General features: G+C 39.9%; 1 protein-coding gene across 9 annotated transcripts in view; it reads left to right on the plus strand.

The window, feature by feature from the left end:
- Positions 1-26,348, plus strand: part of TRIM9 (tripartite motif containing 9) — a 116,544-nt gene that overhangs the window by 84,437 nt on the left and 5,759 nt on the right. The window contains exons 5-11 of one of the 9 annotated variants that reach the window (XM_017668975.3): positions 148-301; positions 7,846-7,991; positions 9,953-10,091; positions 21,721-21,909; positions 24,448-24,489; positions 24,911-24,934; positions 25,776-26,079. In XM_017668975.3, the coding sequence (XP_017524464.2) occupies positions 148-301; positions 7,846-7,991; positions 9,953-10,091; positions 21,721-21,909; positions 24,448-24,489; positions 24,911-24,934; positions 25,776-26,079 (998 nt within the window). Of the gene's footprint in view, positions 1-147; positions 302-7,833; positions 7,992-9,952; positions 10,092-21,720; positions 21,910-24,447; positions 24,490-24,910; positions 24,935-25,775; positions 26,080-26,348 lie in introns of all 9 variants that reach the window. The other 8 variants (XM_017668983.3, XM_017668969.3, XM_017669006.3 and 5 more) reach the window with 8 other exon arrangements.

Genomic DNA, 26,348 nt, shown 5'->3' on the forward strand with positions numbered 1-26,348 from the left:
CTGGACATAACCAGCTCCTCACATGGAGATAGGGAAGGGTGTGAGTTCCAAAGCCATTGGTGATAACACTCCAGGTGAGTCAAGGAATAGTATTCTGTGTCCAGTGTAGTGTTGCATTTCTTAGGCTGTGGTCTTTGATATGATTAGATCTCTGACGCCCTCATAAGGAGAGTGCACCTGACTGAGGATCAGTGGGGAAAAGGCACACTCACTCCCAGGATGACCACAGACTTCGACTTGAGTCTGGACAACAGCCCTCTGCTGCAATCCATTCACCAGCTCGACTTCGTGCAGATGAAAGGTACGTGCCTGTGTCCACCCAGTCATATAGCAACATCCCAAGTGGACGCTGGTGCTTGAAGCAAGATCGAGACTGCACGCCACATTGCAGCAAACAAAAGACAGCTGCCAGGTTGATAAATGTGGAAAAGTAAATACACTTCTGGATAAGGTTACAAAAATCTGGAGTTTAGAGTGGCTCTTACCATATAATGGAAAAGTACCCTTGTAGCCATGTGACCGACATCTTAGAAAGTCAGATAAACTCAATGCTTGCCTGTTTGAGAGTATTAGAGATTTCACAAACCCAGCATTGGGGAATAGCTGAAATAAAAGGAGATAGGGGAAGAGAGCATCGCTGCATGTAAATAAATTATTGATTCAGAAAGTAATCTGGGAATATTGATATAAATTAAGGGAGTTGACTGCTTCCACCTCAATAGTGAGCAAATAGTTGAGTATGAATTAGTGGGAGTTTGAGAGGATCAGAGTTGACTTGCCAATACTGGTCAGGAAAATTTGAGCCTGGATACAGAAGGAAAATGAAAATTGGAAATAAACTTTAACTTGTAAATTTTTAAATGTTTTGGTTTATGTGACTAAGGGATATGGCAAGATTTCATTGAGATTTTTAGGTGACTTAAGCAAAGGCAAGTATTTAATATTATCTGGAGGAAAATAACTCTTTCAAAGAAAAATAAAAATTCAAGCCAACCATGCAATGATATTTTTATGGCAGCATAAGTATTACCTATTTAAAAAGTATTACTGATTTTTAAACTTTTTATTTTGAAGTAATTATATATTCAAAGGAAGTTGCAAAATAGTAAGAAGAAATCCCTTGTACCTTCATCCAGTTTTCATCAATGGTTACAGCTTGCATAACTATCATATAATATCAAAACGAGGAAGCCAACATCAGTATAGCGTATGGGTGTAGTTCTATGCCATTTTGTCCCTTGTGTGCATTTATAGAGCCCCCACTGCAATCACGATACAGAACCATTACATCACCACAAAGGTCTCCCTTGTGCTACCCCTTTATAGTCACACCCACACCTCACCCCTCTACCATTGCCAATCCCTACCAACTGCTAATCTGTTCTTCATCTCTATAATTTTGTCATTTTCTGATATTTTCTAAAACTGAAGAAATTGATTTGCTCTTTGCTTCTCCCAGTATAAGCATCCATGTAATAAATGACACAGTATTCAGTGCTTTAAATTTTTTGTTTCTTAAGAAACATCCACATGCTTCCTTTTACCAGACAGAACACTATAACCCAGGAAGTTTTAGGGCTACATCCTTATGGCTTACATCACCCAGTTAAACTCATCCCTGTACCTGGTACATGTACTTCTCTCATCCTTTTAGTGGATTTTTGCTCTCTTTTATTTTCAGTTTTCTTATTTTTCTTGTTTTGTTTAGTATGTATTGCTTTGGGGTAATGCCTTAATTAATTTTTGAAGTAAGCAGTATATAGATCGTATATAAAAATGCTTTTCTGCAGTAACAAAAATGTTTATTATTTATTGACTGCTTACCAAACCAGACACTCTCCTGAGTGCTTTGCATAGATTGACTCATTTTATTCTCACCTAGTAAGCAATTGAGGAATCTGAGGCACAGCTGCCTGAGTTCACGCAGCTAGTGAATGACAGGGCTGGGCTTCCAACCAGGGAGAAGGGGGTCCAGAACCAACACCTGCAACTTCCAGTTTGTGCTACGAAGTTAGTGCCTTTAAGCGGTTTCTTCAAGGAATAACTGAATTCTTCCCTTAAACTTAAGAAATTTCTTTTTTTGTTGCAGCAATTCTCTCTTGCCATTTAAAAGTGTTTCTTTAACACCTACATAGTGACCTGTGAAATAGAGCCATCCAAGTATATAGAACCCAGGTAAATCCTCCTTGGTCAGCCTCTCTCTGTACCCAATTCTTTCAATGAGGTAGAATCAATAAAAGGTTATGTCACAACTAGCTCAGAGGACAAAATATGTCATACAAGGGCAATGTAAGGGCTTTTAGTGGAGGAGAAAAAAGAAGAGCCAACCCAATTAGTCTTGGTGTTGGGGTAGGAGGAGAGGCAGGTAGAGGAGAAAAAGCCTCAGGGCTTTGAAATCCTTTCAGCAGCTGGCATATCACTCTCCTCCCGAGTCATGTTCATCTGCCCATTGTGGCATCCAGGGCAGTTGGCAGAATGGTAACAATTGTGTTGGAGTGAAGAGGCACCTCCTCTGGTGTGGGAACTGCAAGTTCACATGTGCTGTGCACCACAGACTGAATCCCTCAAGCATTGACACTAAGCCATTTAGGGCTGCCTGCAGAAATAAGCATGGACACGGCTGTGTGCACAAGCCATTAAAGTCTGTACACCGAGCAGAGGATGCCAACCACACTGAAGGTCAAAATGCAGAACGTTCTCACAGCAAAAATTCACCTGGAAGACAAAATTATCCAGAGCAGTAATTTATGAAGTTAATTTTAATAGGTCATTTTGTATGAGACTGGAGTATTCCATTTTCCTTTTCTTTTTAACGCTATCTTAATTTAATTTACTGCTGATTAGTGTCCCTATGCAGTTAATTAATATGCCTTGCTTTGTGTTCATTAAATTTAATTAATTCAGTGAGAGTCCTGTCCTCTTTAGAATCTGAATAATTTTTGTCTGTCAGATACTTTTGATAGAAAGAAAAAGATAAAAGGTCATGATGCAATAGAACTTGACTGGCTATAGTTAAGACTTCTCCTACTGGCCCCTTTGATATCTGTTAACACACACAACTGTGCCTGGTGTAATGTTAGACTGTTGTTTTTTAGGGTTTTTTTAAGGTATCATTGATATGCACTCTTATAAAGGTTTCACATGAAAAGCAATGTGGTTACTACATTCACCCATATTATCGAGTCCCTCCATGCCCCATTGCAGTCACTGAGACTGGTTTTTTAGGATATTCTTAGTTTAATAATCTGTTTTCACAGCCTGTCAGTAAAAATAGTTCAAGAAACTACACCCCAAAATCCATATACAAATGGCCAAAATTTGAGTAGCATTCAGAATGATGTTAAAGTAACTATCTGACCTCTGAAACTAACAATACATGTAGTTCAATGTTTTATAATTATGCTAAATCGATTACAAATATTCTCAAAATTACTTAAAATATGCATGTAAATTTTTGACTCAAACTGACAACTAAAATAATCTGTTTACTTCTTGACTCAAGATTTTAGCATCTCTTTGATTTTGAAATTTTATCTCAGATGCCTTTTTTTCCCTTGATATCAAAGAAGATTGGTCTGTTGTGTTTTTTAAATGTTTCCACTTAGCCCAGCTACTATCCAGAAAGACTATACTGCTCTAAAATATTCTTTTATTAGCTAAGGATTTAACTGATCTGCTCTTTCTGATTCTACATCATCGTCAAACAATTGTGATCTAAGCTTTGGCCAAATATCCCTAAATTGTAATGATATGCTTTCTGGTTGCGTTTTGATTAGAAAATCATCTTACCCTTTTCCCAGATGCTAGAGCATGATGTTTGATTTCTTGGATTTTTCTTTTATAGAAAACAACAAACTAAGCTTTGTTTTCTATTTTTATTAGAGACTAATTAAAATGTTTTTCTCTTTATTCTAATTTGGGAGTCAACTTCTTCCCAAGTCATGGGAAGGAAATTTTAAGATTCTTTTTCTAGTCCATCAAGGACTGTGCTGTTTTGCTTAGAATAGATTTCAGATACCTACCCACCTCCTCCCAGAAAAATATTACCCCGAAATTGCCTAAATACATAATATGTCCCAAGATTCATGAGTCAGTGCCTGAATAAAACACTAGTGTATTCATTCTGAACCAGGATCAAACAGTTAACTCATGTTAAATGTAAGAGCCCTGAGTATGTACCAAGGTCACAGGCAAGGGCAGTGTGATCCAAACTGAGCCTCTATATGTCATGGAGAAAGAGCGCCCAGAGGCTTGGCAGTGATGAGGGTGAACACACGCTGACTGGCAAGTAATCCATTCATGGTTTGGGGTCTTGAAATGCATGCCTCAAAACCTGTGTTCGTGTTTATCTTTAACAGTGTACTACTGATCATTTTCCAGACATGGCTTGTTCCTCTAAAGTCTAAACTTCCCTCAGATTCTCCTTGTATGGTTCAGCAACCATAAAAAAGGAATGACAGTCCATAAAGGAACCTTCTGAGAAGTTGATCAGTAGAACTGAATTCCCAACCACCATAGCTCTTATGGCAACATACTTCATTCATCTATACCAGCAATCCTTGGGAAGCTTCATCATCCACACTATAGGAACCAAAGAGAAACATGCCTTTTGGAATTAAGCATGGGGTCTTCCCTCCAGTACACTATTACTAAACAACAAACTGGAGAGGCAGTATAAGGTAATGTAAGCACGCAGCCACTGGAGCCAGCCTCCTTGGCTTCATATCCGAGTTCTGCCACTTAGTAGCCATGGAACCTTTCTGTGTTTCAGTTTCCTCATCTACAAAATAGAGATAATAATAGTACCTGTTATTGTGGGGTTGTTGTGAAAATTAAACAACGGAATAAATGTAAAACTTCTCACCACACTGTCAGGCATTCAGTAAGTGCTCAGAAATACCACCATGAGGCCAACTTCTTTTTCTCACATGCCCTCACCACAGGGCTGTTACCTTTCACAGAAGAATTCTGAATTGTTTTAAGTGTTCACAGACTGAAGGAGTAGAGAAAAAAGATCAAACAAATATGAAAAATGTGAGATATAATGTGACCTAGATTAGCCTTAAAAAGGTAAGACACTTGAAAATTTTGGTATAAGAACACATTGTTGCAGAATTTACTTTTGAGCTGAGGCTCCACCAAACCCCCTACAAGAAAGTCAGTAAGAACAATTCCCCCCCTTGAATCTAAGAGGAGAAATCTTAGCCTGAAGCTTGATTTTACAGGCTAACAGTGTGCTAAGTAGTAGAATTCTGATCAGGTCAGGAGAAACTAGTTCTTTAGGAAAAACAAAGATATCCAAGAATGTTCATGAAAGTGTCAAGATTAAGATAGCTATGGGAGCCCCAATGGCAGGAGGTTCAATAAAATAAAATGTTCTCTCTTAGAGTTTGGCCCAGGAACTGTGATGCTTCCATTTCCAAAACACAAATGATAAACTAATTTGAAAATACTTTGGATTCTTGTAGCCCATTTACTTTAAACTTAATAAAGTAAAATAGGGTGACCTAATACCCATCATAAAATCTGTTTTTCTAAAATGTCAGCTTTAGTCTTTACTAATGAGGCTATAACTTCATCACATTTGCTTTTTATAAACAATATCACTTTGGGATAAATAAGTAAAAAGAAAAAATAATTCTGAACACACTGAGAAATAGATTTAGACATGCAAATATCTCTAGACCTTCCTTCATTTTCATTCCCCAACCCCACTTTGCTTTTTTGTTTGCATATTTGTTTAAATCTGGGACAGTATTAAGATCTGAAGATTAGTGAGTGGTTAGACATTTTTCTATCCTTTTGTTCTTTTAAAGTGTATCCACTGAGAACTTATAAATGAAATTCACACATTTTAATTACACATGATACATGTACTTCAATTAATCTTTTAATTACTCCTATGTCTATACAAGGAAATTTTAGTTTCTTGCCAGAGACATATTGCAAGCATTTGTATGATTCAAGTTGAAACCATTTTGTGATCTTATTCTTTGATTTTAAAGGTGAAATGTAGATTTTTCCTGAAACATGAAAAAAGGGAAAATGAAGACTGATAGAGGAGCTAATGAAATAAGAGTCCAAGTAATTGTTCTTTTATGGTAGCATCCAACTAAGTTAGAACAAAGAGCAAATATCCCAGGGAGAATCATTCCATGTCTCTAGAAGCCCTTTGAAGAATGGCTTGCTTAAGCTTGTCACATTCCATTCCACAATTAATATGTTAAAATGTATTCTTTTATAAGGAAAACATTCTAAATCACAAGTAAATTAACTCTACAATCACAACTTCTAGATGAGGACAGCTTATGTGTAGATGATCATTAGAATCATTAGGAGTTAAGTCTTCTGTCTCCTCTTTTTTCCATCCTGCCCTGCCATCTGTTGAACAAAGCAATGAATTTATTTCCTTCCCTCCAAATTCAGATGTTCTGGGGCCTCTGAAGCTACAGAAGCCATTGTTTTCTGAAAAGATTCCACCTGAACTCTATGCCATTGAAATCTGAAACATGATTTCCTTTCCTCTACTGATAACCTCCAATTAACTGGTCATTATTTTTATTTAATTATGTTTTATCTAGTAACTCAGGCATGGTTTTCTTGTACATAGTCTTTTCTTAAGGATAAGATAATTGACCTGCTTCACCTTCACATCTCTTATGTTATAGTCTCTAGCTTTGTTTTCTAGGTTATCCACCATAGACCCTGTTTCCTAAACTGCTGTTTAACTGGGGTGACCAGCAAGGAACAGAATTAATTCAATGCATGACACACAAGAGTCCAATATTGCTACAGCATACCAGGTGTTCCACAATTAACATTTGTTCATCTAAATGTCCCTGGATGTGGTCCAAACTGTTCTCTCCTATTGTTAAATATCACAAAAAGAAATTAATGCTTTGGTGCTAAAAAGAAAATTTAAGCAGTTAATAAAAACTTTGTTCCCAGATACATATATTGAGTTCATACATTAGGAACTGGGATTATTTGTTACCTAACATTAATATGTTTGTGTGTCTGAAGGTCCAACTAATCTGCAGTTTTAAGTAGTACAGAAGACTCTCAGCCTAAAGTGGGGCAGACATGGTGACTAGTAACACCATGAGAGTCTCACAAATCATGAAAACACCTTGACCCTCCTGGGCTGTGCCCATTTGCTCCCACATACCTTCCAAGCTCACAGTTGAGTGGTTGAGGCCTGCTGAAAGTTAACTTGAACTAGTGCTATTTTGAAGGTATAACTACCTTGAATGAATGAGGTCAAGTTCCTCAGAAGTATCAAAACTGAGAAATCACTGTGTCACTTGGTACCAATTTTTCAAAACTCCACTGTTAGGGCAACTTATGTGCACAAGACTTTGAGTAGATTTCACTGGTTTTTTAAAAATGATATTACTCAGAACAGGCAGTTCCAAGTTTATAAACTGGGGCTTAAGGCTCAGAATAAATTTTACAGTAAATTTATCAGCCCTGTTACATAGGTTAAGCAGACTTTAGTGGGCTAGACTGGAAATCCATCCCCCATGTAAAACACTTCCCTTAGGAATGATGTCTTCAGTGCTCAAGGGGGGGGAGGACAGAGCAGTTGTCTCACTTCCAGCTAAGGTAGGAAGTGCCCCCATGTCCCCATGGACTTGGAAAAAAGTCAGGACAGTAGCTCAGGAACCAGTCCCACTCCTGGAGGCTCTAAGAAGGACCCTATTCAGGTCCCCCATGCACCCTGGGCTAACCACTCAGTCTAGCCATGTGTTTATCAGGAGGATGCTTATCATTCCAAGATGCTGAAATGTTTGCAATTCAACAGAAGCCAGGGTTACACTAATTTCTGTTTAGCTTCCTCTCCAGTCCCAGCAACCCCCATCCTACAGCTGGAGGAGTGTTGCACCCACAACAACAGTGCTACGCTGTCCTGGAAGCAACCGCCTCTGTCCGTGGTGCCCGCCGAAGGATACATTCTGGAGCTGGACGATGGCAGTGGTGGTCAGTTCCGGGTAAGTAGAGATCCTACTACTTGTTAACCAAAACCAGTAACTACCTCAGAGGGCCCGCCATGGAGTCTCAGGCCTGGCTTTCCCACCTCTCCTGAGGACACATCTTCCTTGCCAGGCCTACCTGCCCTTCTGCTGAGCCTTGCTTTCTCCTTGTACCATCAAAAATGGACAAGGAGGTTCTGAAGAGGAACTGCCCTACCCTCAAGAGAAAGTGTGTGCAGCACCGCGAGCTCTGGCACCAGACGCCTGCATCTAGACTCTGCCACTTGCCTGACTGTGCCCATTTCTTGCCTCTCTGAACCTTCAGGTCTTCATTTGTAAGATGGGGATGATAAGATTATGTATCAATGATACGTCAATAAAAAATAAATTTTAAAAGGGGCATTACTATTAGCAGACCTAATGTAGGAGGGGCACTACAAGTAGTAATTCTACAGCATCTTACTATGCTGATGGACAGTCACTGTAATGGGTATGTAGGGGGGACTTGATGATGGGGGGAGTCTAGTAAACATAATGTTGCTCATGTAATTGTAGATTAATGATACCAAAAAAAATTATTTTCCTAAGAGAGGTGGAAAGAGCAGATTTCATAAATGACACTATACTTTAAAATTGCTAAAGGTGGAGCAGGTAATTTAAAAACCTTTCAATGAATTTTTTTCAAGTTGGAACATTTGAAAAAAGCTGTAGATCCCCCACTTCTAAAAGCTATACAGAACTATCTGAAATATATATGTATATGTGCTAACTTTTAAAAAAATAAAAATAAAAACAAATAAATAAATTTTAAAAAAAGAGCAATAGGATGCCCTGGTTGTGTTTTACACATGAGCACAACTTGATTATATTTGAACTATGAAATTTTTGCTTTCTTGACCCTGTGGATGTTATGAAATAAATAATATATACGAACAGACCTCTTTAGTAGACTATATCATCATTCCTGGAATAAACCTGACCTGAACACAGCACTTATTCTTTAAATATACTCTTAGATTTTATTTAGATTTAATACCTAGTACTCTTGTACCCACATTCATTCATTGAATTAGTCTACAGTTTTTTTGCTTGCTTGTTTGGGTGATGTCTCTTTTTGTCTCAGGATCATGCTAGTATTGTAAACTAACATAAAATTCTCTGCTGTCCAACAACAAAAAAAAGGTGGGGATGATAATAATAACATGTACCTTATGCATTGTTGTTAGACATCAGTTAGATGATACATATAAAATTCTCAGCATGCTGCAGTGTATCCCACCAGAGAGTGTCATTTTAAGGTTGTGCTTTGAATAAAAATTATTTTCACTCATTACATCAGCATAATGTTACAAAGTATATGGCTAAAGAGGGAGGCAAATGCCTCACCCATGCTAAAGATGCATTATGCTGGGATTTATTTTAAGCCTTTGAAATGTCATTCTTCCTCTCTTCCCTGTTTCCTCCCCCTTCCCTCTGTATGGTGATGAAAACCTAAACTCCTATGGCTTTCAATAGAGTTATAAACATGACATAGAGATCACCCTCATATTCTCAAACCTGTTTTTTACAAATCATCCTGATGGATAAAGAGCTCAATATTTGTAATGTAGTATATAAATGCCAAGTTAATAATAACCATAATGCTAATGATAAGCCCCCTGTTTTAATTTTTTAAGTCCTAGCTGCTACCTACAGTTTGTCAAGTCACCAGGCCCACGCTAAATACAAGATGCTCTGCTAATCAGTTTACACATATGACTTCAAATAATCCTCATACCTCATAAGGAGGGTATTATTGTCCACATTTTACAGATAAGGAAACTGAGGCTAAAAGAGGCCTATTAAATGGTACTCACGGGATTCAAACCTGGATCAGGCTGATGCAAAAGCACTTGCCCCTAACCACTAGGAAACAGTGCCTCCCTTACCACTCACAAGGATTCACATTAAATGGTGGCCTCTTATCTGTTGACCCTCAGGAAGTATATGTTGGAAAGGAGACAATGTGCACTGTGGATGGCCTTCACTTCAACAGCACATACAACGCTCGCATCAAGGCCTTCAACAAAACAGGAGTCAGCCAGTACAGCAAGACGCTGGTCCTCCAAACGTCTGAGGGTAAGGCCCTTCAGCAGTATCCCTCAGAGCGAGAACTGCGAGGCATCTAAATGGCCGGCAAGCCCGGAGGTAACCCCACCACTGCCCACATTCTGAAGTGTTTCCATGACTTGCTCTGCATTCCGGCACAGAGCCACGGTGCCTCTCCTGCCATTAGAGAGCCCGTTGTTTGTGGATGTGATCAAACCAAAGAGTCCACAGCAGCAATTCAAATGGCTTGGGCCATCGGCTTCCTTTGATAACCCTCTAAATAAGCTGCGGTTGAAGAAGCTGAAAGATGAAGGCCTGAATGTCCCCCCGGTGTGTGAGACAAACATATCTGGGCTCTAGGGCAGGCTCCCATTCTCCATGATACACATCCTTTGCCAGCTTTGCCCAGATGATTCTAAATTGCTTTGTAGTGCTTGCTTCTGAGGGTGGAGCTGAGGTGCTTTTCAGCTGTGGATTTGTCTGACTGAGCGTGTTTGCCGTGGGTGTGGGGAGCTAGAGCTGTTCAGAGAGGGCCTGTGGGCCACTCCTGGCTTACCCAGCGTGGACCGCTTCCATTTCACACCCACAGCTGAGGCTGGCGGCACCAGGACTGAGGCTTCCTGTTGGCACCACGCAGGAAATAACCAACAACGCCGCATTTCCCTCACCATGTTCACCTTTGCCAGTCCCACTAGGCTGGGTTAGGCCACCTGAGGCCACGGCGCAAGGTCACTCTCTAGAGAGCTGTCACATCCTGGCTATCCTGTAACTCGGCCAGTCATCAAAAACAAGCCATCTGTCTCAGAGGAGGGGCTTGAGTTTGATGGCTGGGTATAACCTCTGAGACTTTTAACATCTTCATTTTAAAAGTAACTGCAAACACAGGAAATTAAACCTCTGAAGAGGTGTTTGTGGTCATTGCCAGAGCATTTTCAGACCTGGGTGTCATTTTAATCATCTAAGTCACGCCTACCCCACTGGCAATCTCCATAACTTCCCTCTGCAGCACTAATTGTGTTGATTTTGTTCAGATTCAATATGTTAGCTTAAAGAACTGTGGTGGTGTTTTTTCCCACTTCCCACAAATCTGGGCACGTGCCAGCTACCCCTAAAATGGTTCACATGGTTAAAAACAAGCACAACTTCAAATCCCACAGCAAAGCTGAGAGACCCCTGGTTGTGAGCACCATGCTTGCAGAGCAATTGTAAGGCTCTGAATGATACTAATCAAAGTTGAAGGGAAAACACCCACATGACCTGTTACATTTGGGTTAAAGCGGGTGTGGCATCTAGAGCCTCCCCCAGAATGATCATTTTAGCAACTTCTGTCTGGGATGACCTATCAGCTTGAGAGCAATTGCCTCTTTTCCCAAAGTACCATCCTAAAGGCAAAGCCCTTCCCTAGTTTCCTAGACGCAATGCAGCAGGCTCTCCATGGTAATGGCCTCATTCCCATGCGTGTACAAGCCGGTTTGATTGAGGAGTGAAGTGCATGCCATCAGAGCAGGGAGACAATTTGCAGCAATGTTGCTAATATGTGTCATCAGACCTACGGGAAAAATATTTCTGTTCATAATCCATCATGGAAATCATATTCTGCTAAAATCAGTTATTAGCATAGCAGCTAAACACTTATGTCTCTCTTTTCATCCTGCAGGAGGATGTAGTTTCTCAGTTTCTCTTAATGTTCATAAGATTATGGTGTCCAATAAATTACAGGATTGTTAACTGCTATCCTTGGTACCGCAGCCACAGAACTGGGGGTCATTTTCTAAAAGAAACTAATGGAACAAGTCCTCTTCCAACAAAGAAACTGTACTGTAGAAATTAATTTCCTCCATGAATTTTATATATTGTGTACAAATATAAGGTATGTATCTAAATACAAAGAGTACCTTATCACCATGTAGATACCAGTATCTCTGTTACTGCACAGAAGTGACTCTCATGATGAAATAAAGTTCACACCCATACTTTCTCCATAATTTTGGCTTGTTCTCTTTGTGTCTCCCTCATTCTAATTCATTCCAACAGTGAGACAAGATTTAGAATGCAAGAAAAAAATACAATGAATAGGCAACTTTTTAAGACCTGATCAAATGTAACAATAGAGAAAGACTATAGAATTAAAGAGTTATGTCTTTTTTTTTGTTTTTTTAGAAATCAGTGAAAGAAATGGCATCAACAGTTTTGATACATTAACTGAACTTATGTTCTATTAATCTTATTTCCTACAGCTTCTGGAAAGGTTTGCTTTGGAAATGTTTTTCCGTGCTGCTGCTGGGGGTGATATGGTTCATTTTGACTTCCTGCTATAACAAAATCTTTTGGTTCTTAGCAGGAGTTAATCACTTTCCAGAGTTCAGAACAGAAGGTCTATTTCACAGAAAGGTCTGATTTCATATGTGATAGCATATGATAGTATTTACATGTGTTTGGTCTGACATTTAAATCACTTATCCTATTGAAATTATGAGAAAAACCTCTGCTGCCCTAAAGGTAATATTATGTAGGGGACATGAAATGTCTTCCACCTTATTATGAATTCTGATCATTTTTTTCAAAGGCAAATTTGTTTACTTCTTCATCTTTATTGGGCAGTGCCTGGTAAGTGCCTGCTGTGTGCCGTGCTGTGGGTATAAAATGTGGAACAGACATCACCCCTGCTGCCAGGAACTGATAGTCCAGGAAAAGAGACAGGCCTTAAAAAAATAGACCCACATAGTTATATACTCACAAATTATGATAAACACAATGAAAGAAGGAGATGGGACCAGGAGGAAGAGATATTTTGTATTGGGAAATTGGTCAGGAAAACATCAAAAAATAATTTAATTCATGGAAATTTAAAGAATGTGCTATTAAAAGAAAAAAGGAAAAGAACACATTATTATATGAGTTCAAGTTTGGTTAGTTTTACATAAGCGAAGTCTTCAGAGATATACTTAAGGCAATCATGTGAAAAAGGCCAACTGGGGATCTAAACCAAATTACCCTGACTTAAACAAGAAATATGACTCTAAGCCATTAAGAATTTTGATGAAATTTTAAAATAAGGTGCACAACCCTCATTGTATGTATCTTCAAGGTAACTCACTTACTAGCCATCATGGCTACGTCACAGTCTTTGAACTATCTGCAAAGGTGTGTCAGTAAAAAAACATATGTAACAGGGCTTCTGCATACATAGCTCTGGGGCTTATTCTGTGTCTGGGAGACTCTACTACTGAAAAAAAAAGTTAGACAAGGCTGAGAACAGAAGAGGAAATGTTTCCCTTTGCTTTTCCCTGTTTTCCCTCTGCATATCTAAACAGACTCTACCTTTTTCTTTTTCATGAATCTGGAAAGAAAATGAAATAGACCAAAGTAACATTCCTGGGGCTCAAATAACTCATTGTGACTATTAGCTGTCTGGAAAGAGACGGTCTCTCTCTGACTCCTCTCAGCTCTCAGAGCCAGGGAATTGCTTCATGCTGCCTCCCCAGCAGAGGTAGAGCTCACCTCACCAATCGTTCAGGGGAGTTAGAACATAAAGACAGGCACCCTCTACACAACAAATGCTCTTTAACATCAATCTCTTTGTGTTAGAAGATTCTTTCCTTGGACAAATTCTTAGGAGTGGAATAATTGGGCCAAGGAGTATAAACATTTTTAAGGCTCTCGATTTGCATTTCCAAATTACTTTCCAGATGGATTTTATACCAGAAAAATCTGAGCCATTCCATTTTTAATCACCTTAACTCTATTATTTAGAGTTTAATTTCAACAAACAAGCAACCTCTTCTAAAAAGAAATGTTTCTGAAACAGGATTTGTTAAATTTATATTTTCATAGGTATAATATACTGATTGTTGTACATCTAATAGCTACATGAAATAAGTTATAATATATTTCAGGGAAATGAACTTGATCTAAAGGGGAGGGAATACTTGACAGAGGAGAGAGAGAGAGAGAGAGAAATCCATACAGAGGCAATAACTGTACACAAGGCAAAACCTGTGTGCAAGGCAAAAACTTCGAAACCTGCATTGAGCTGACTCTGAAAAGGAAAATGCCTTCATTCAAACACTTCAATTGAGCACCTTGATTTTCTCAGGCACTCGGCTGGTCCCCCTGTTTACAAAGATGCATAAATATGGCCCTACCCTGGAGCTCATGGGCCTTACTCCTCCTCCTTCTTGAACTCCATGGCACGTGACTCAGGATACCTAAAAACTGGTACCACCTCACCTCTCTCGAACTAAGATATCCACCTTGAAATCTAGATAGTAATCGTACAATCAAGAAGTAAGTGATAATGACCTCTGATTGACCAAAACAAAACAAAACAAAAACACAAAGTTCTGGTAGAGAAGCTCCTGGGCTGGCCACACAGCAGAGCCCTTAGTCTCCCTCAGTTCTCACTTTATGCACAATTCCACTGGGCTCATTGACCCATGTGGGAACACTACAGTGGACTAGACACTTCACATTAGAAGAGAGAAGAGAGAGAAGAAGAATTGGTGAGCAGGGACAGCAACTGGAAAAATGAGAACAGACCAAAAAAATCAAAAGAGAGCAGTTTGTGGCTTATGTTCTGATTAAGAAAATTAGTATATAATGAATTTCAGAAAGATTTCCATCTAATACACTTGAAAGTCAGTATATCATCTGGAACCCTTGGTAATAGGGTACTAGGTATACCTCAGAAAGCTTTATGGAATCACAATATAAAATAAACCAAAGAAGCTACGATGATAAACTCGACTTCATTTGTGTCAAGATTCTGAGAACTTTCTTCACTGTCCATTGAATGTTTCCACGAAAAATGACAGCAACATGAGACCTGCAAATATTTTAGGGTACTGAAATCCAGTGGAGGAATTGTATAAAAACTGTCCATTCTGTATTTTGCTATAAGATCCTAAGGAAAAGTGGGAATTCTTTTCTGTCTATCCTAAGACAGACATACAGACTTTAGGCTGCACCTCCGCACCCATTGCTAATGTGTATGCCCCTCTCCTGTCATGTTGCTGCAACACTCCAGATTTACCCAAGATATCAGTTTGCTATTGCTGCTCTAACAAAATACCACAAATTTAGTAGCTTAAGACAACACAAAATATTACCTCACAGTCTGGGAGGTCAGAATCCTAAGTGGGCTTCACTAGGCTAGCAGTGAGTAGGCATCAGCAGGGCTGCATTCCTGCAGACAGTCTAAGGAACATGCTGCTCTCTCCCCTTTTCCAGTTTATGGAAGCCATCTGTAATCCTTGGCTCATGGCTCCTTCCTCCATCTTCAAAGCCAGCAGTGTAGCATCTTCCAATCTCTTTCTGACTCTGAGCCTCCTATTTGCCCTTTATAAGGACACTTTTAATTACCAACTAGATAATCTCCCCAACCTGAGATCCTTAATGTAGTCACATCAGCAAAATTCCTTTTGTCATCCATGTAAGGTAACATATTCACAGATTCCAGAGATTATGATGTGGACATTTTTTAGCAGGCCATTATTCTGCCTACCACACTCTGGGAGGAAAGAATTGTGACCATTATTATTATCCCACTCTACATATGGAAAATTTGAGCCTTTGAGAGGTTAAGTAATATGTGAGACCTGGGCCTCTCAGCCTCCAGAACACCCAGTGGAGTGCCCTTTGAAGCTGATATTAAAAGTGCTATCTGCATTCAATGAAGAGGATGGAAAGAGAGGGAAATCTATCCTATGTTTGTTTGTTAGGTATTAAAACAAGTAGCATTGTGTAGCTGCCCCCAATGATCACCCAGAAACCCCAGCCAGAAGTAAGACTTTTAACATTTTTGAAGAATCTTGTTAGACTTTTATTAGAAAGAATAGCATTCCTGTTTTAAGGAAGAAGTGTGAGTGGCTGTCATTTCCAGCATCATATCCAAGCTCCTCAGGTCCTGTGCTTCTTTCACGTCTCTGTGTGTGCTCTGGCTCCCCACCCCCCGCCCTCCCAGCTGAGTGCTCACCTAGAGAGGACTTCCAGTTGGCAGAGGTGGGTGCTTTTGGCTGGCAGCGACGGGTAGCTGCCTGGGAAGGAAAAGGAATGTCAGAACCACATCTTCAGGGTCCTCGAAAGGCCCTACCAAATAAGGTTGGGGACTCAGAGCCCTACTTGTGTTGATACCACACAGCTGCTTATTCACACAAGCTCCCAGCCCTCTAGATCTTCACTGTGAGGAAAAGTGGGGAGAAGGTGATCAGGGTTAATCAGAGAATCAGGCTTTAGATAAGGCTGTAAGTCCCAGCACTCCCAGCAAATATTTGCTCCCAAGCATCCTCTTCATTGAATGTACACAGGAGCCATCACAACACTTTGCAGGATTGCTGTATCCATCAACCATAAAGGGGTCAGGATTCTTGAAAATATGCTTGGAAATTGTTTTCTGAAAGGGGGTGTAGAAGATGTTACCATAATACTGGAATGCCTTTTCCCCCATGAGACTGTCAGCATTACACTGCCCTTCCAAAGTGACAGCTCCTTCTCCCACATGTTGAATGAAATAACCCAGAGAATATTCGGTAGTGCCAGTGGAAGATGGTCCCAGATGGCCCCAGATGCATCTGTCCAAAATCTCTTTACAGATATTTCACAGTGAATTTGGACTAACATAAGTCTACACTCTTACTTTCTGATGTACTAAGACTCCTGAAAAGTTGTAACTTTGTCGGTGGGAAAAGAAACTCATCTGCTGTCAGAAGAAAAACAGGGAGCTTAGCTCAACCACACTCTGTGGCCAGAACCTCAAAGGGGAGGATGATGCATATGGGAAGAAAGATTCATCCTCAATACAGGGTACGGTTGGAGAATGATACTTTCATCCACACAAACCTTGGCCACCCCTGAGAGCACTGACTGGCATGTGCCCCGTGGCCTGTGGCATAAACTGTACCTTTTATACACTTCCAAGGCACGAAAGAGAAGCCATGGCCTTATAACTCCCAAAATTTTATCCACCAGGAATTGAGCCCTATCATGTCCCACCACAGCTAGAATTGTGATTTGGATGCGTCCCTTAACTCCTCTGGACTTGAGGTTTGTTTGTTGGTTTGTTTTTGGGTTCTAAAACTGTAGGCTTAAAGCAGATGACCTCTAAGTTCTTTACTATTTGTACCCCCTGGTTCTCTTCTCTGGCCTGTCTCTGCTGAAAGCTGTTCACTATTTCAGGAACTGCTATGAAAAGGCATAGACACCTCCTACCTCCTCCAAGGGTCTTAATAGATCTTAAAGGTCTGCCTGTGTACTGAAAATTCTACACTAGTAGGAAATAGTTGAGGAAGGACCATAGAAGGAAAAGTATATGGTCCACTGGAGATATTTTTTTCCTGTGCCTTTCCTTTACTTTTCCTGACTCAGAGCATCAGACCCTCACCAACCCCAGAGATTATTTAGTTAGAAGAATGTGCATTTCCAGGACAAAACCCTCAATGTAGGTAAATCATACCTGAACAAATTTGGGTAGATTTAATAAAATCCAAGGTGAAAGGCATAGTGATAGGTTTCAGAGCCCAGAAGAGAGATACTCTGTTCTTTTTAATCTTCACAACATGGATGATAACCCACAGAATTTCCTGAACTTTTCCATAGGACTGAATTGGATACAAGACCCTATTTTTGGTTCTGGGGAAAAGTGCTTTGCAGTTAACCCTCTGGGGAGCAGTTTAGTCTTTAGAATCTTTTGTATCTATTTGAAATGTAGGAATTTTTGGTTCTCCTGATGACCAATTCTTATAAATAATGCCATAGTATTCTCAAGTGGAGTGAAGGACTTGGTGACAAAAAGTGTGCAACTCTTCCAGAGGTGGAAGAGACTGTTCCATTTCTTCTTTTAAAAAGAGGTGTTCAAAACAGATTTTGTTTCTTACTTCTCAGCTACAATTAACGTCACACTGCAGAGAGCTTAAACTACCACCCTTCATTGTAAATTATGTACCAGTTGGACCTAATTGTGACTTTGGATGCTTATTAGGTCATCTAATGAAACTCAGCCTCCTTCATTCCTTTGTCTCTTTTAAAATCTTCCCATCAAAAGCAAGTTATTTTTCAACTGGTTTATGATTGAGTCAAAACTCATCTTTAATACTGCTTGTGCAATTCTTACTGACATATCTTACTTTCCTGTGCTCTGAAATATAACCATCTTGTTGGACCAGCATGCAAGGGCTGCTTGAGTTATGAAGCTGTTCACTGCCAGACTGGGAGATAACTGAGAATTCTACCAGGGCACAAAGGAAGCTGGGCTAGCATACACTATCATAAGGAGCCTGTCACTTAGCTTTTCCTCTTTGAATTCTAAAAATAACACCTCAAAGACTGTACTTTACATTTCCAAAATATTCTGCAACATCCATAGAAATCATTAGTACTCTGTACGTGTTCATTGGAATCAGTCAAGAAATTCTATCTCCAGAAGTGTAAAAGTCTGTCAACAATACAAGACATATTTTCTCTAAATTATTATTTTTCTTATGGTCAGCTCTCCGGCCAACTTCATGTTTCCCAGATGCTCAGTTCTAATACAATGTCTGGCACATGGTAGGTTTGATGAATGTTAGCAAATATAAACAAATAAAACAAGTATGTGCAGCAAGCCTAGGAGTACCCCCACCTAGATACTCTTTTTTTGCCTCAAACCCAAAAGTCAATAAATAATAATAATTGTGGTTCTCTAGCTGGTCTTTGCTTTGAAAATTTTTGATTGCATCCTTCAAGCAGCACCCCCCACCAGCTCTGGAATCCAGCCAATCCCAGGTGGGAAGGGAAAGTAATCCAGGCAAGAGCAAGAGGAAAACGGCGGTTATTGACAGAGTTGATGGAAAGGATGTCTACACATTCCTCTTATGAAACAGTCCCATTCCAGAGTTACAGATATGCCTAGAGTCCCCACACCAGAATTCCGGTGCCCTTTCCCAGGCTCTTTCCTGCAAAACTGCTTTTACTCAGCAAAGCTCTTCAGCAGACAGGATCACTGCATGTGATGAAATATAACAAAAAATTAAAAATCTTTAAGGAGTTTCTTGTCTTTCTCCAGTGAGCTATACATTAAAATTAATAATTATCACCCTGGATATTAGCTATGACCAGAAACATAGCTTTGTATCATGTGTTCTGAAAAAAACTCAATAACCTCATCCTAGGGTTCCCATATTGTCTTATTATGGTAAATAATAACTACAGTAAATGCATACTACAAACAGGAGGGGGCTGACAAGAGGCAAAGTGTTCCTCAATCCAGAGGATTTCAAGGGGCAGCTTGATGATTGCTCCTCAGATGCTATCCTGATAAGTGTCTCCCCTGTAAGGCTCCAGTAATCTAAGGTAATACCAAGTAGCAAAAATGACCTGCAGGCAACTGGCCAAATGTTTGCATCACGTGCCCCTGGGGACGGGCATAAAGGGGCGCTGCTTACTTGATCTGGCCACGGGCTGGTGCAAAGTGCTTTCTCTCGTAATTCATTTGAAAAGTTTTCTTGATGAGGTAGGAAATAATTTTTAGGAGCAGCTTAGAGAAAATGGGATAAGAGCCCAGCTGGTAAGGTACAGGAGGCCATAATGGGGAAAAGCTCAGAGATGGAATCATTGTATAATGGATAGTAAGTAAGTTTATCTGAATAGAGGGCATTGTTCAAGACTGAGAGCAGCCAAGAAAAAATGAGTCACAATAAACATGGGATCCACATAAAAGGATAGAAAAAAATACCTATTTTAGAGTCAAGTTATGAATCCCATGAATAACCATAGCTCTTAGCCCCCTGATCACAGAGTGGTGCCATCACCAAACCCTAAGTTCTTCTTCCTGGTACTGAGACTAGAAAAGGTGAGTATGATTGGTGATGGGTGTGGATATGCTCCCCGAGGTGTGGATTCAGTACACATCTCTTCATTGGTATTCAAATGATTACTAGGGGATTCAATATATTCTTGAAGTCATTTTACTATATGTGTTCTTTCCCTTATTTTTAAAGAAACAAGTATTTTCAATATAATAAATTGATTATTATATTGTAAAAAATTTTACACTGGTAAAAAACACATTTCCAACCAAATTTTTGTTAATAAAAAATATTTTCTGACATAAATATAGCTTTCTGTTCCTAAAAGAAACCCATGCCAGTTTGTCATACTGTGTTGTATTTCAAATTTTTCCATTAAATTAAAAGACTCATTCCCCCTTGAGACAATTATAATAGGAATCATTTCTGATTTACCATTTCTAAACAAAGAAATGACCACATATGTCAAGTCATCCAAACCATATAAAGTTCTGGTAGAAGAAAATTGGAATGATTATTATTGGACTATATATTCATGCAACTCCTTAAATAAACTCCATAAATAGCAATTCCTTTTCTGTAAGATCTGGTTTATATTTTTCTTCAGAATAAAATTCCTCCCAAGGATAAGTCTAAAGCCTGAAAAACTAACCTCAGTATTATAAGTTCATAAATGAAAATGAGGCTGACTCTTGGCAGTACTAAATTAAAACCCACCGATGCCCTTGTTCTGAGCTCTTCAAATAGGATCATGTTCTGCACATTCATTATTTTTATTGAAACATGCCCACAGTAAGATTTGATAGGATCTTATTCTAACACAGAGAAGCATGCTAACAGACTCAAACCATAAAAATAGTCCCAGAAACACCCTCTGGCCCCCAAAACAAAATTGGGTTTTTTTCAATGAGAAGAAAGTTCCTTGGTGGATTTGGATGCAAGATATTACCATCATACCATCTGTGTTTCCTAAATTATTAAAGCCAAACTGAGCTCTTAGAAGGTCTCAAGTGGTAAAACATCCATCTTTGACCAGGCCACCCTACTGCATAGAACCAGCTATTGTTTAACAAAAGAAAAAAGGGTGATTTTAGTAATTTAGAGAAACTACCTCACATGCCCTTCTAAAATCAGAATCGAGTAATTAGTAAATCCTTAACTCTGGTCTAATAGTGATCTTCATGCCAGACCTGACTATCTGAAAATAAAGATATTTTGGCACCAATGCACCTCAACACTGCCCACAGTCTGTTTATTAGTAGAGAACCAGATATGTTCAAGTGGCATTCCTAGGGTCTGGTCTTAATTCAGAAACAAAGGTAAGGCTCCTTCCCTGATTTCTTGTTCAGCCCTACCTTCCTCTCCTATTCAAAGAGCAAACCTTGTGTGCTGGATAAGAAAAATCATCTTGTCCATTTAGAAATGGAAAAACTATATTAAGAGAGAAAAAGAAAAATATGGAACAGTGAAGAGTTGGTAAAAATCATATTCTCCTAAATAAAAACCCTTTAAGAGGCCATTGTATAGGTAGTAATTTCTGAGGTAGCTGAAGGGGGTAAAGGATTAATCACCTCTCAGTCATGAGTGGATAAAATCTACCTCTACAATTTCTTAATTCAACTCTAAAAATATTTAATTAAAAGGAAAGCTTCCAAAACACTTTCTTTTTCTTCCACAAAACATTGGGGGAAATAAAAATAATTGTGATATTGGAGATGTCCTCTAGTCTTGGGTCCCGACCTGCTGAGAATTCCCTCCCAAGCCACTTTGAGCCTTGTGACACCTATAGGATGGGTGACGCTTTGTGCAAATGCATTAGTAACCGTGCACCGGCAGGTAGCAGATTTCTGATCTCTAGTTTGCATTGATCTTACATTTAGACACAGATTCAGAAGAACAGACACTCCCTTTTCCAGTGCCTTCGGAAAGATTGCCGCTCCGTAGAATGAGTCCTTTCTCCTCCACCCTTAATCTACAACCCAGCTTTCCCGGGAGATCCTACTTTGATTTTCGATCCTCACCCCACCAGCTGAGCTTGCATTCCTCTTTACAGTCTCTCCATGCACCCGGTGAGCTGAGCAAGTCTGACCTTTCCCCTTGATCTCTGTGCCTTGATGGCATCTCTGAAATACTTGTTTTGTTCTTGCCATTCATGTGCATGGAGAGGGTGATGAGCTAGTCTCTACGTCTGTGGCCTGCTTCTGGTATGAGGAGCGTCTGGATGATGGAGCTTTGTGGTGTCCTTGTTTGTGCGGTGGGAGGACCAACCACCTGCTGTGGGCAGTGTGTGATGGCACTGGAAAGCGATAAGTGAAGTTGTTCTTTTTGCACAAGCTGATACCACTGTGGATAATAACCTGCCCTGTCATCACATGCCGCGGCATAGCACGACGTGGGTGCTGGCTGAGGGGGTGCCTGTGGCCTTAATTTGGAGGGTTGCCACCCTGCTGTATCCAGAAAACCAGCTGTGTCTGGGAGACTGGATTGGTGCATCCAGCCTGGAGTGATCTGATTAAACATAGACTCAAGAGATCTTTACTGAAAAAATTAAATAAAAGTAAAAACATGCCAACAGCAGAACGCATCATAAAGCAGGTGAAGCAGAGAACAGAAAGTGAAAGAATTTTCTGCAAAAGCCTGTGCTCACTGGTAGGACAGTTGGGCCCACAGCTAATTCTTTTTCTAGCACAGGGGTGGAAGGACCATAACTACCTGTATTAGAAACCCTTAACTGGCCTAAGGCCCAAAGAGCCGAGTCTTGGAAAAACTGCATCCCCGAAGTTTCCCGCAGCCAAGCAGATTGTGACAAGGCTTTAGGCTGATTTCAGGGAAGCTAGACATGCGTTACTGAGCAGTGTACTGTGTCTAGCAAAGAATCTTAACGTATCTAAGATGCAGACCCATTTGATCTCTTCAGAACTATATGTAATCATGGGCACACGTGATGCACATTTCACATCTCCAACGGTTTCCTTTGTTTTTTCTTTTATTCCTTTTGCTCATCCCACATTCCGGAATGAAGAAGGCCCCAGCATGACAGTGCAAAAAGGATGCAGGGACTTCAAGCTGTCTTTAAAATGATATTTTTCTTTGTGCTTTTATGTTTTTTATTGTGTTTCTGTGCACTACTGGCTTTCAAACATGCTTTGTTATGAAACTCTTTTCACTTCTGTCTAATGTACTGAAATACTGTTATGGTCTTTGTAATGTATATTGTCTCGAATAAAATGATGTGGGTCTGTGGGTATTTGATGGCTGTGTTTAATAGCACCATCCTAGTTGTATGTTGACTCTTAAATGTATGATAGTATGTTTAAAGTAGTATAACAAGATTTCAGAAAACTTGTTTTGGAAAAGACTTGCACAAGGCATAATGCATGTAAAAATTTTAAAAGCCCTATTCACATTCTACAAATCTACTTTCAAAGCTGGATATGGGATTCAGCTTTAAACCTCATTGTGTTCTGTACTAAAGCTCTAAATTGTCAGTAGGAATTGAAATGATAAGAGATGTGATAGAAACTAAACATAAAAATCAGTTGGGAGAAAATGATTCTTAGTGTGTGAATTCATCCTAGAGTAAAACAAAGTAGGCCAAGTAAGGTCATAATCTCTCAATTTTGCTTTTAACTCAATCATTAGCCCTTTCTTTATAGTAAATTGCTTCTTAATTCTTCTACAAATTCTTTTAATCCAGTGTATTACCCTTCCATTGTTCTAGAAATTAGCATATCAAGGCCTTACTGAGTTGGAAAAACAATTAAATGACCCTTTGTAGAGGATACCCTAGCACCCAGCCAAAGCAAATTTTCCACATCAGTCCCTGACAATGCTTGACTTTAGTTCACACACCTTTGAACATTTTAAGACCAGACTGCTTCCTCCAGCCCAGCTGTGGCTTCCCAAGGGGCAGGTGGGGATACCCAAAGCTTAAGGAAGTGGGGGTGGCTGCAAAAGCCCCACAGGTGATTCTGATATCTCTTGGAGAGTGCTTCTGTTCCTGCCATACTCCTCCCCTCCCTTAGGTAATAAGAATTGGTGTAGTGCAACAATCCAAGAAAATGAGGTCATTTTTGTTTTTACTACATTTAATTCATGTCATTATTAAAAACTATCTGGTGTATTTAATAACTAGATTATGTTACATGTTCAGTTATCATTTAACTTGGGCCCAAGTCATAGCAAAGGTTTTTTGGTATAATTGTAGAAGTACATGGAATAGTGATACAGAATGGGGTTTTATCAAGACCCAATTTCTCCATGCCACTGGGGTGATTTTCTTTCTCATTTTTAAATAGGAACCCTTCTTAATATGAAAACTTTAGTGGAAGAGACCGAATTTAGACGATGATGAAGATATAAACTGTATAGTTTAGGATCAATTGGAGGAGGATTTATTAGCTGAAAAAAAAGATGTTCTTTACATTTTGAAAGAGCAGAGGAGCTATTTTTACCCAGATAAGAAAATTAAGATGGAAAGGGCTTTGGTTTTTCATGAATCAGGCCTCTGGTGAGTCTTTTCAGCTGGTGCTTTTTAAGTGTATACAAAGAATTTCTGTCAGCTTGGTTGTTGTTTCATAGCTTTGATGTGTAGTATCTCTTTATAGGATGCAATTTTGAGACACAGTCTGCACCTTACTCTCAATTAGGCAAGTATACCTATTGTAATTGTTACCTTTTACTTATGTGACTTACATGCTCAATTTCTTCACCAAATAAACAGCAGCAGCTTATTTTATGTCAATAAAATTGTCTAATTGTCATTCAAATTCCATTATAACAGTTTCTCAAATACTCAGAAAAATGGAAAAGATACCTGTATTTTAAAATTCTATACCTCAAAGAAAATTACATTGGCCCTGTTTTTTCTTATACATTAGTGCAAAGCACTCTTTATGAGCACTAAATGTGGGTAAAGGTACAAATTAGACCAACTCCCATAGTGTTCTTACTATTTTAAATTGAGCCCTTTTTTGGTATTAGTCTATCAAAGTATACATGTTTTTTTTATCAATATCAATTTTGCTTCCTATTTCTCTCTCCCATGCCTTTCACTTGGAATGACAACAGTTGACATTAAAAAGCTGTTGGCAGGTATGGAATAACCTTATTCTATTACAAATAGCAAAGGCCAAAGTGCATGTGAGGTGGCTCAGAGGCTCACTAATTCAGCAATGGCATCTCTCTGGAGCATGTTATTGGGAGGTGGCATTTAGAACTCGTGGCATTCCAATGTATGCAAAGATGTCATTCTATCTGTGCTTAATGTCCAAAATGCCTACCACTCCAGCAAAATATTTTACATGTTAGTGTTAAGAGTAACAGGCAAACTGTATTTTTAAGGACCTGTCTTACATCCAAGTCACAATCACTCATGGAAACTAGTCTATGTTGCTGGTAGCTTCCCAGCTTTCAAACTCACTAGCACTGAAGACATTTTCAAAACAACTAGATCTTAGCACTTCTGCAGAGGGGATATTTCCTCATTTCACTCAGTGTTTTATCCCTCCTCCATCTAGGGCTCTAGATCCTAGCCTCCCTACCTCAGGGTTACACTGGCATCTTAGTGCATCCCTCTCCCTTTATGTCTCTGGCATACTGTTCTGTCAGTCACTGGGTGAGGGGACTTACACCTTCCAAAATTGATGCCACTTCACTCCTGGATCACGTGGTTGGGAGTGCAGTCCAAGTCAGGTAACCCCGGCTGAACCGGTCGTGTGTCCTCCATCTGCTTCCGGACATAGAGAGTACCACCTCCCAGGACGCGCCCCCTCTCTGCTCACTCACAGCCCCTTCTGGCCCTGGACACCCCCTTTCCTTCCTGCATGGCAGCATGAAAATGGGACACTATGCTCTTCTCCCGCCCAGGAGTGTGTGACGGTGCAGAGCTCACCCCATCCTGTTTAGTAACTCCATCCCTCTCTGTCGTTCCCAGTGGCCTGGTTTGCTTTCGACCCTGGCTCAGCGCACTCTGACATCATCTTCTCCAATGACAACCTGACTGTGACCTGCAGCAGCTATGATGACCGGGTGGTGCTGGGGAAAACCGGCTTTTCCAAGGGCGTCCACTACTGGGAGCTGACTGTGGACCGCTACGACAACCACCCCGACCCTGCCTTCGGCGTGGCTCACATGGACGTGATGAAGGACATAATGTTAGGGAAGGACGACAAAGCGTGGGCAATGTATGTGGACAATAACCGGAGCTGGTTCATGCACAACAACTCGCACACCAACAGGTACCCTGCAACCTCCAAACCGAGCCTTCTTCACGTTGGCTACTGGTCAGGAATGAGAGCCCAAATCCAAAGACCCATTCAGTGGACAACACTGAGGAGGGCAGGCAGACAGCCTTCATTAAGTAGCACAGGAGTTCTACTCCTCTTAGCTGAGTGCATCATGGCGATTTGCTTACTTTATTATTAAATGTCATTGAGCACTTTCCTAGGCCTTTGACTGCTGTATTCTTCACATGGCTGGAAACTATCCATGATAGGAAACTGTCCAC

Source organism: Manis javanica, chromosome 8, assembly GCF_040802235.1.
Source record: "Manis javanica isolate MJ-LG chromosome 8, MJ_LKY, whole genome shotgun sequence".
In the NCBI taxonomy this organism is placed as follows: domain Eukaryota; kingdom Metazoa; phylum Chordata; class Mammalia; order Pholidota; family Manidae; genus Manis; species Manis javanica.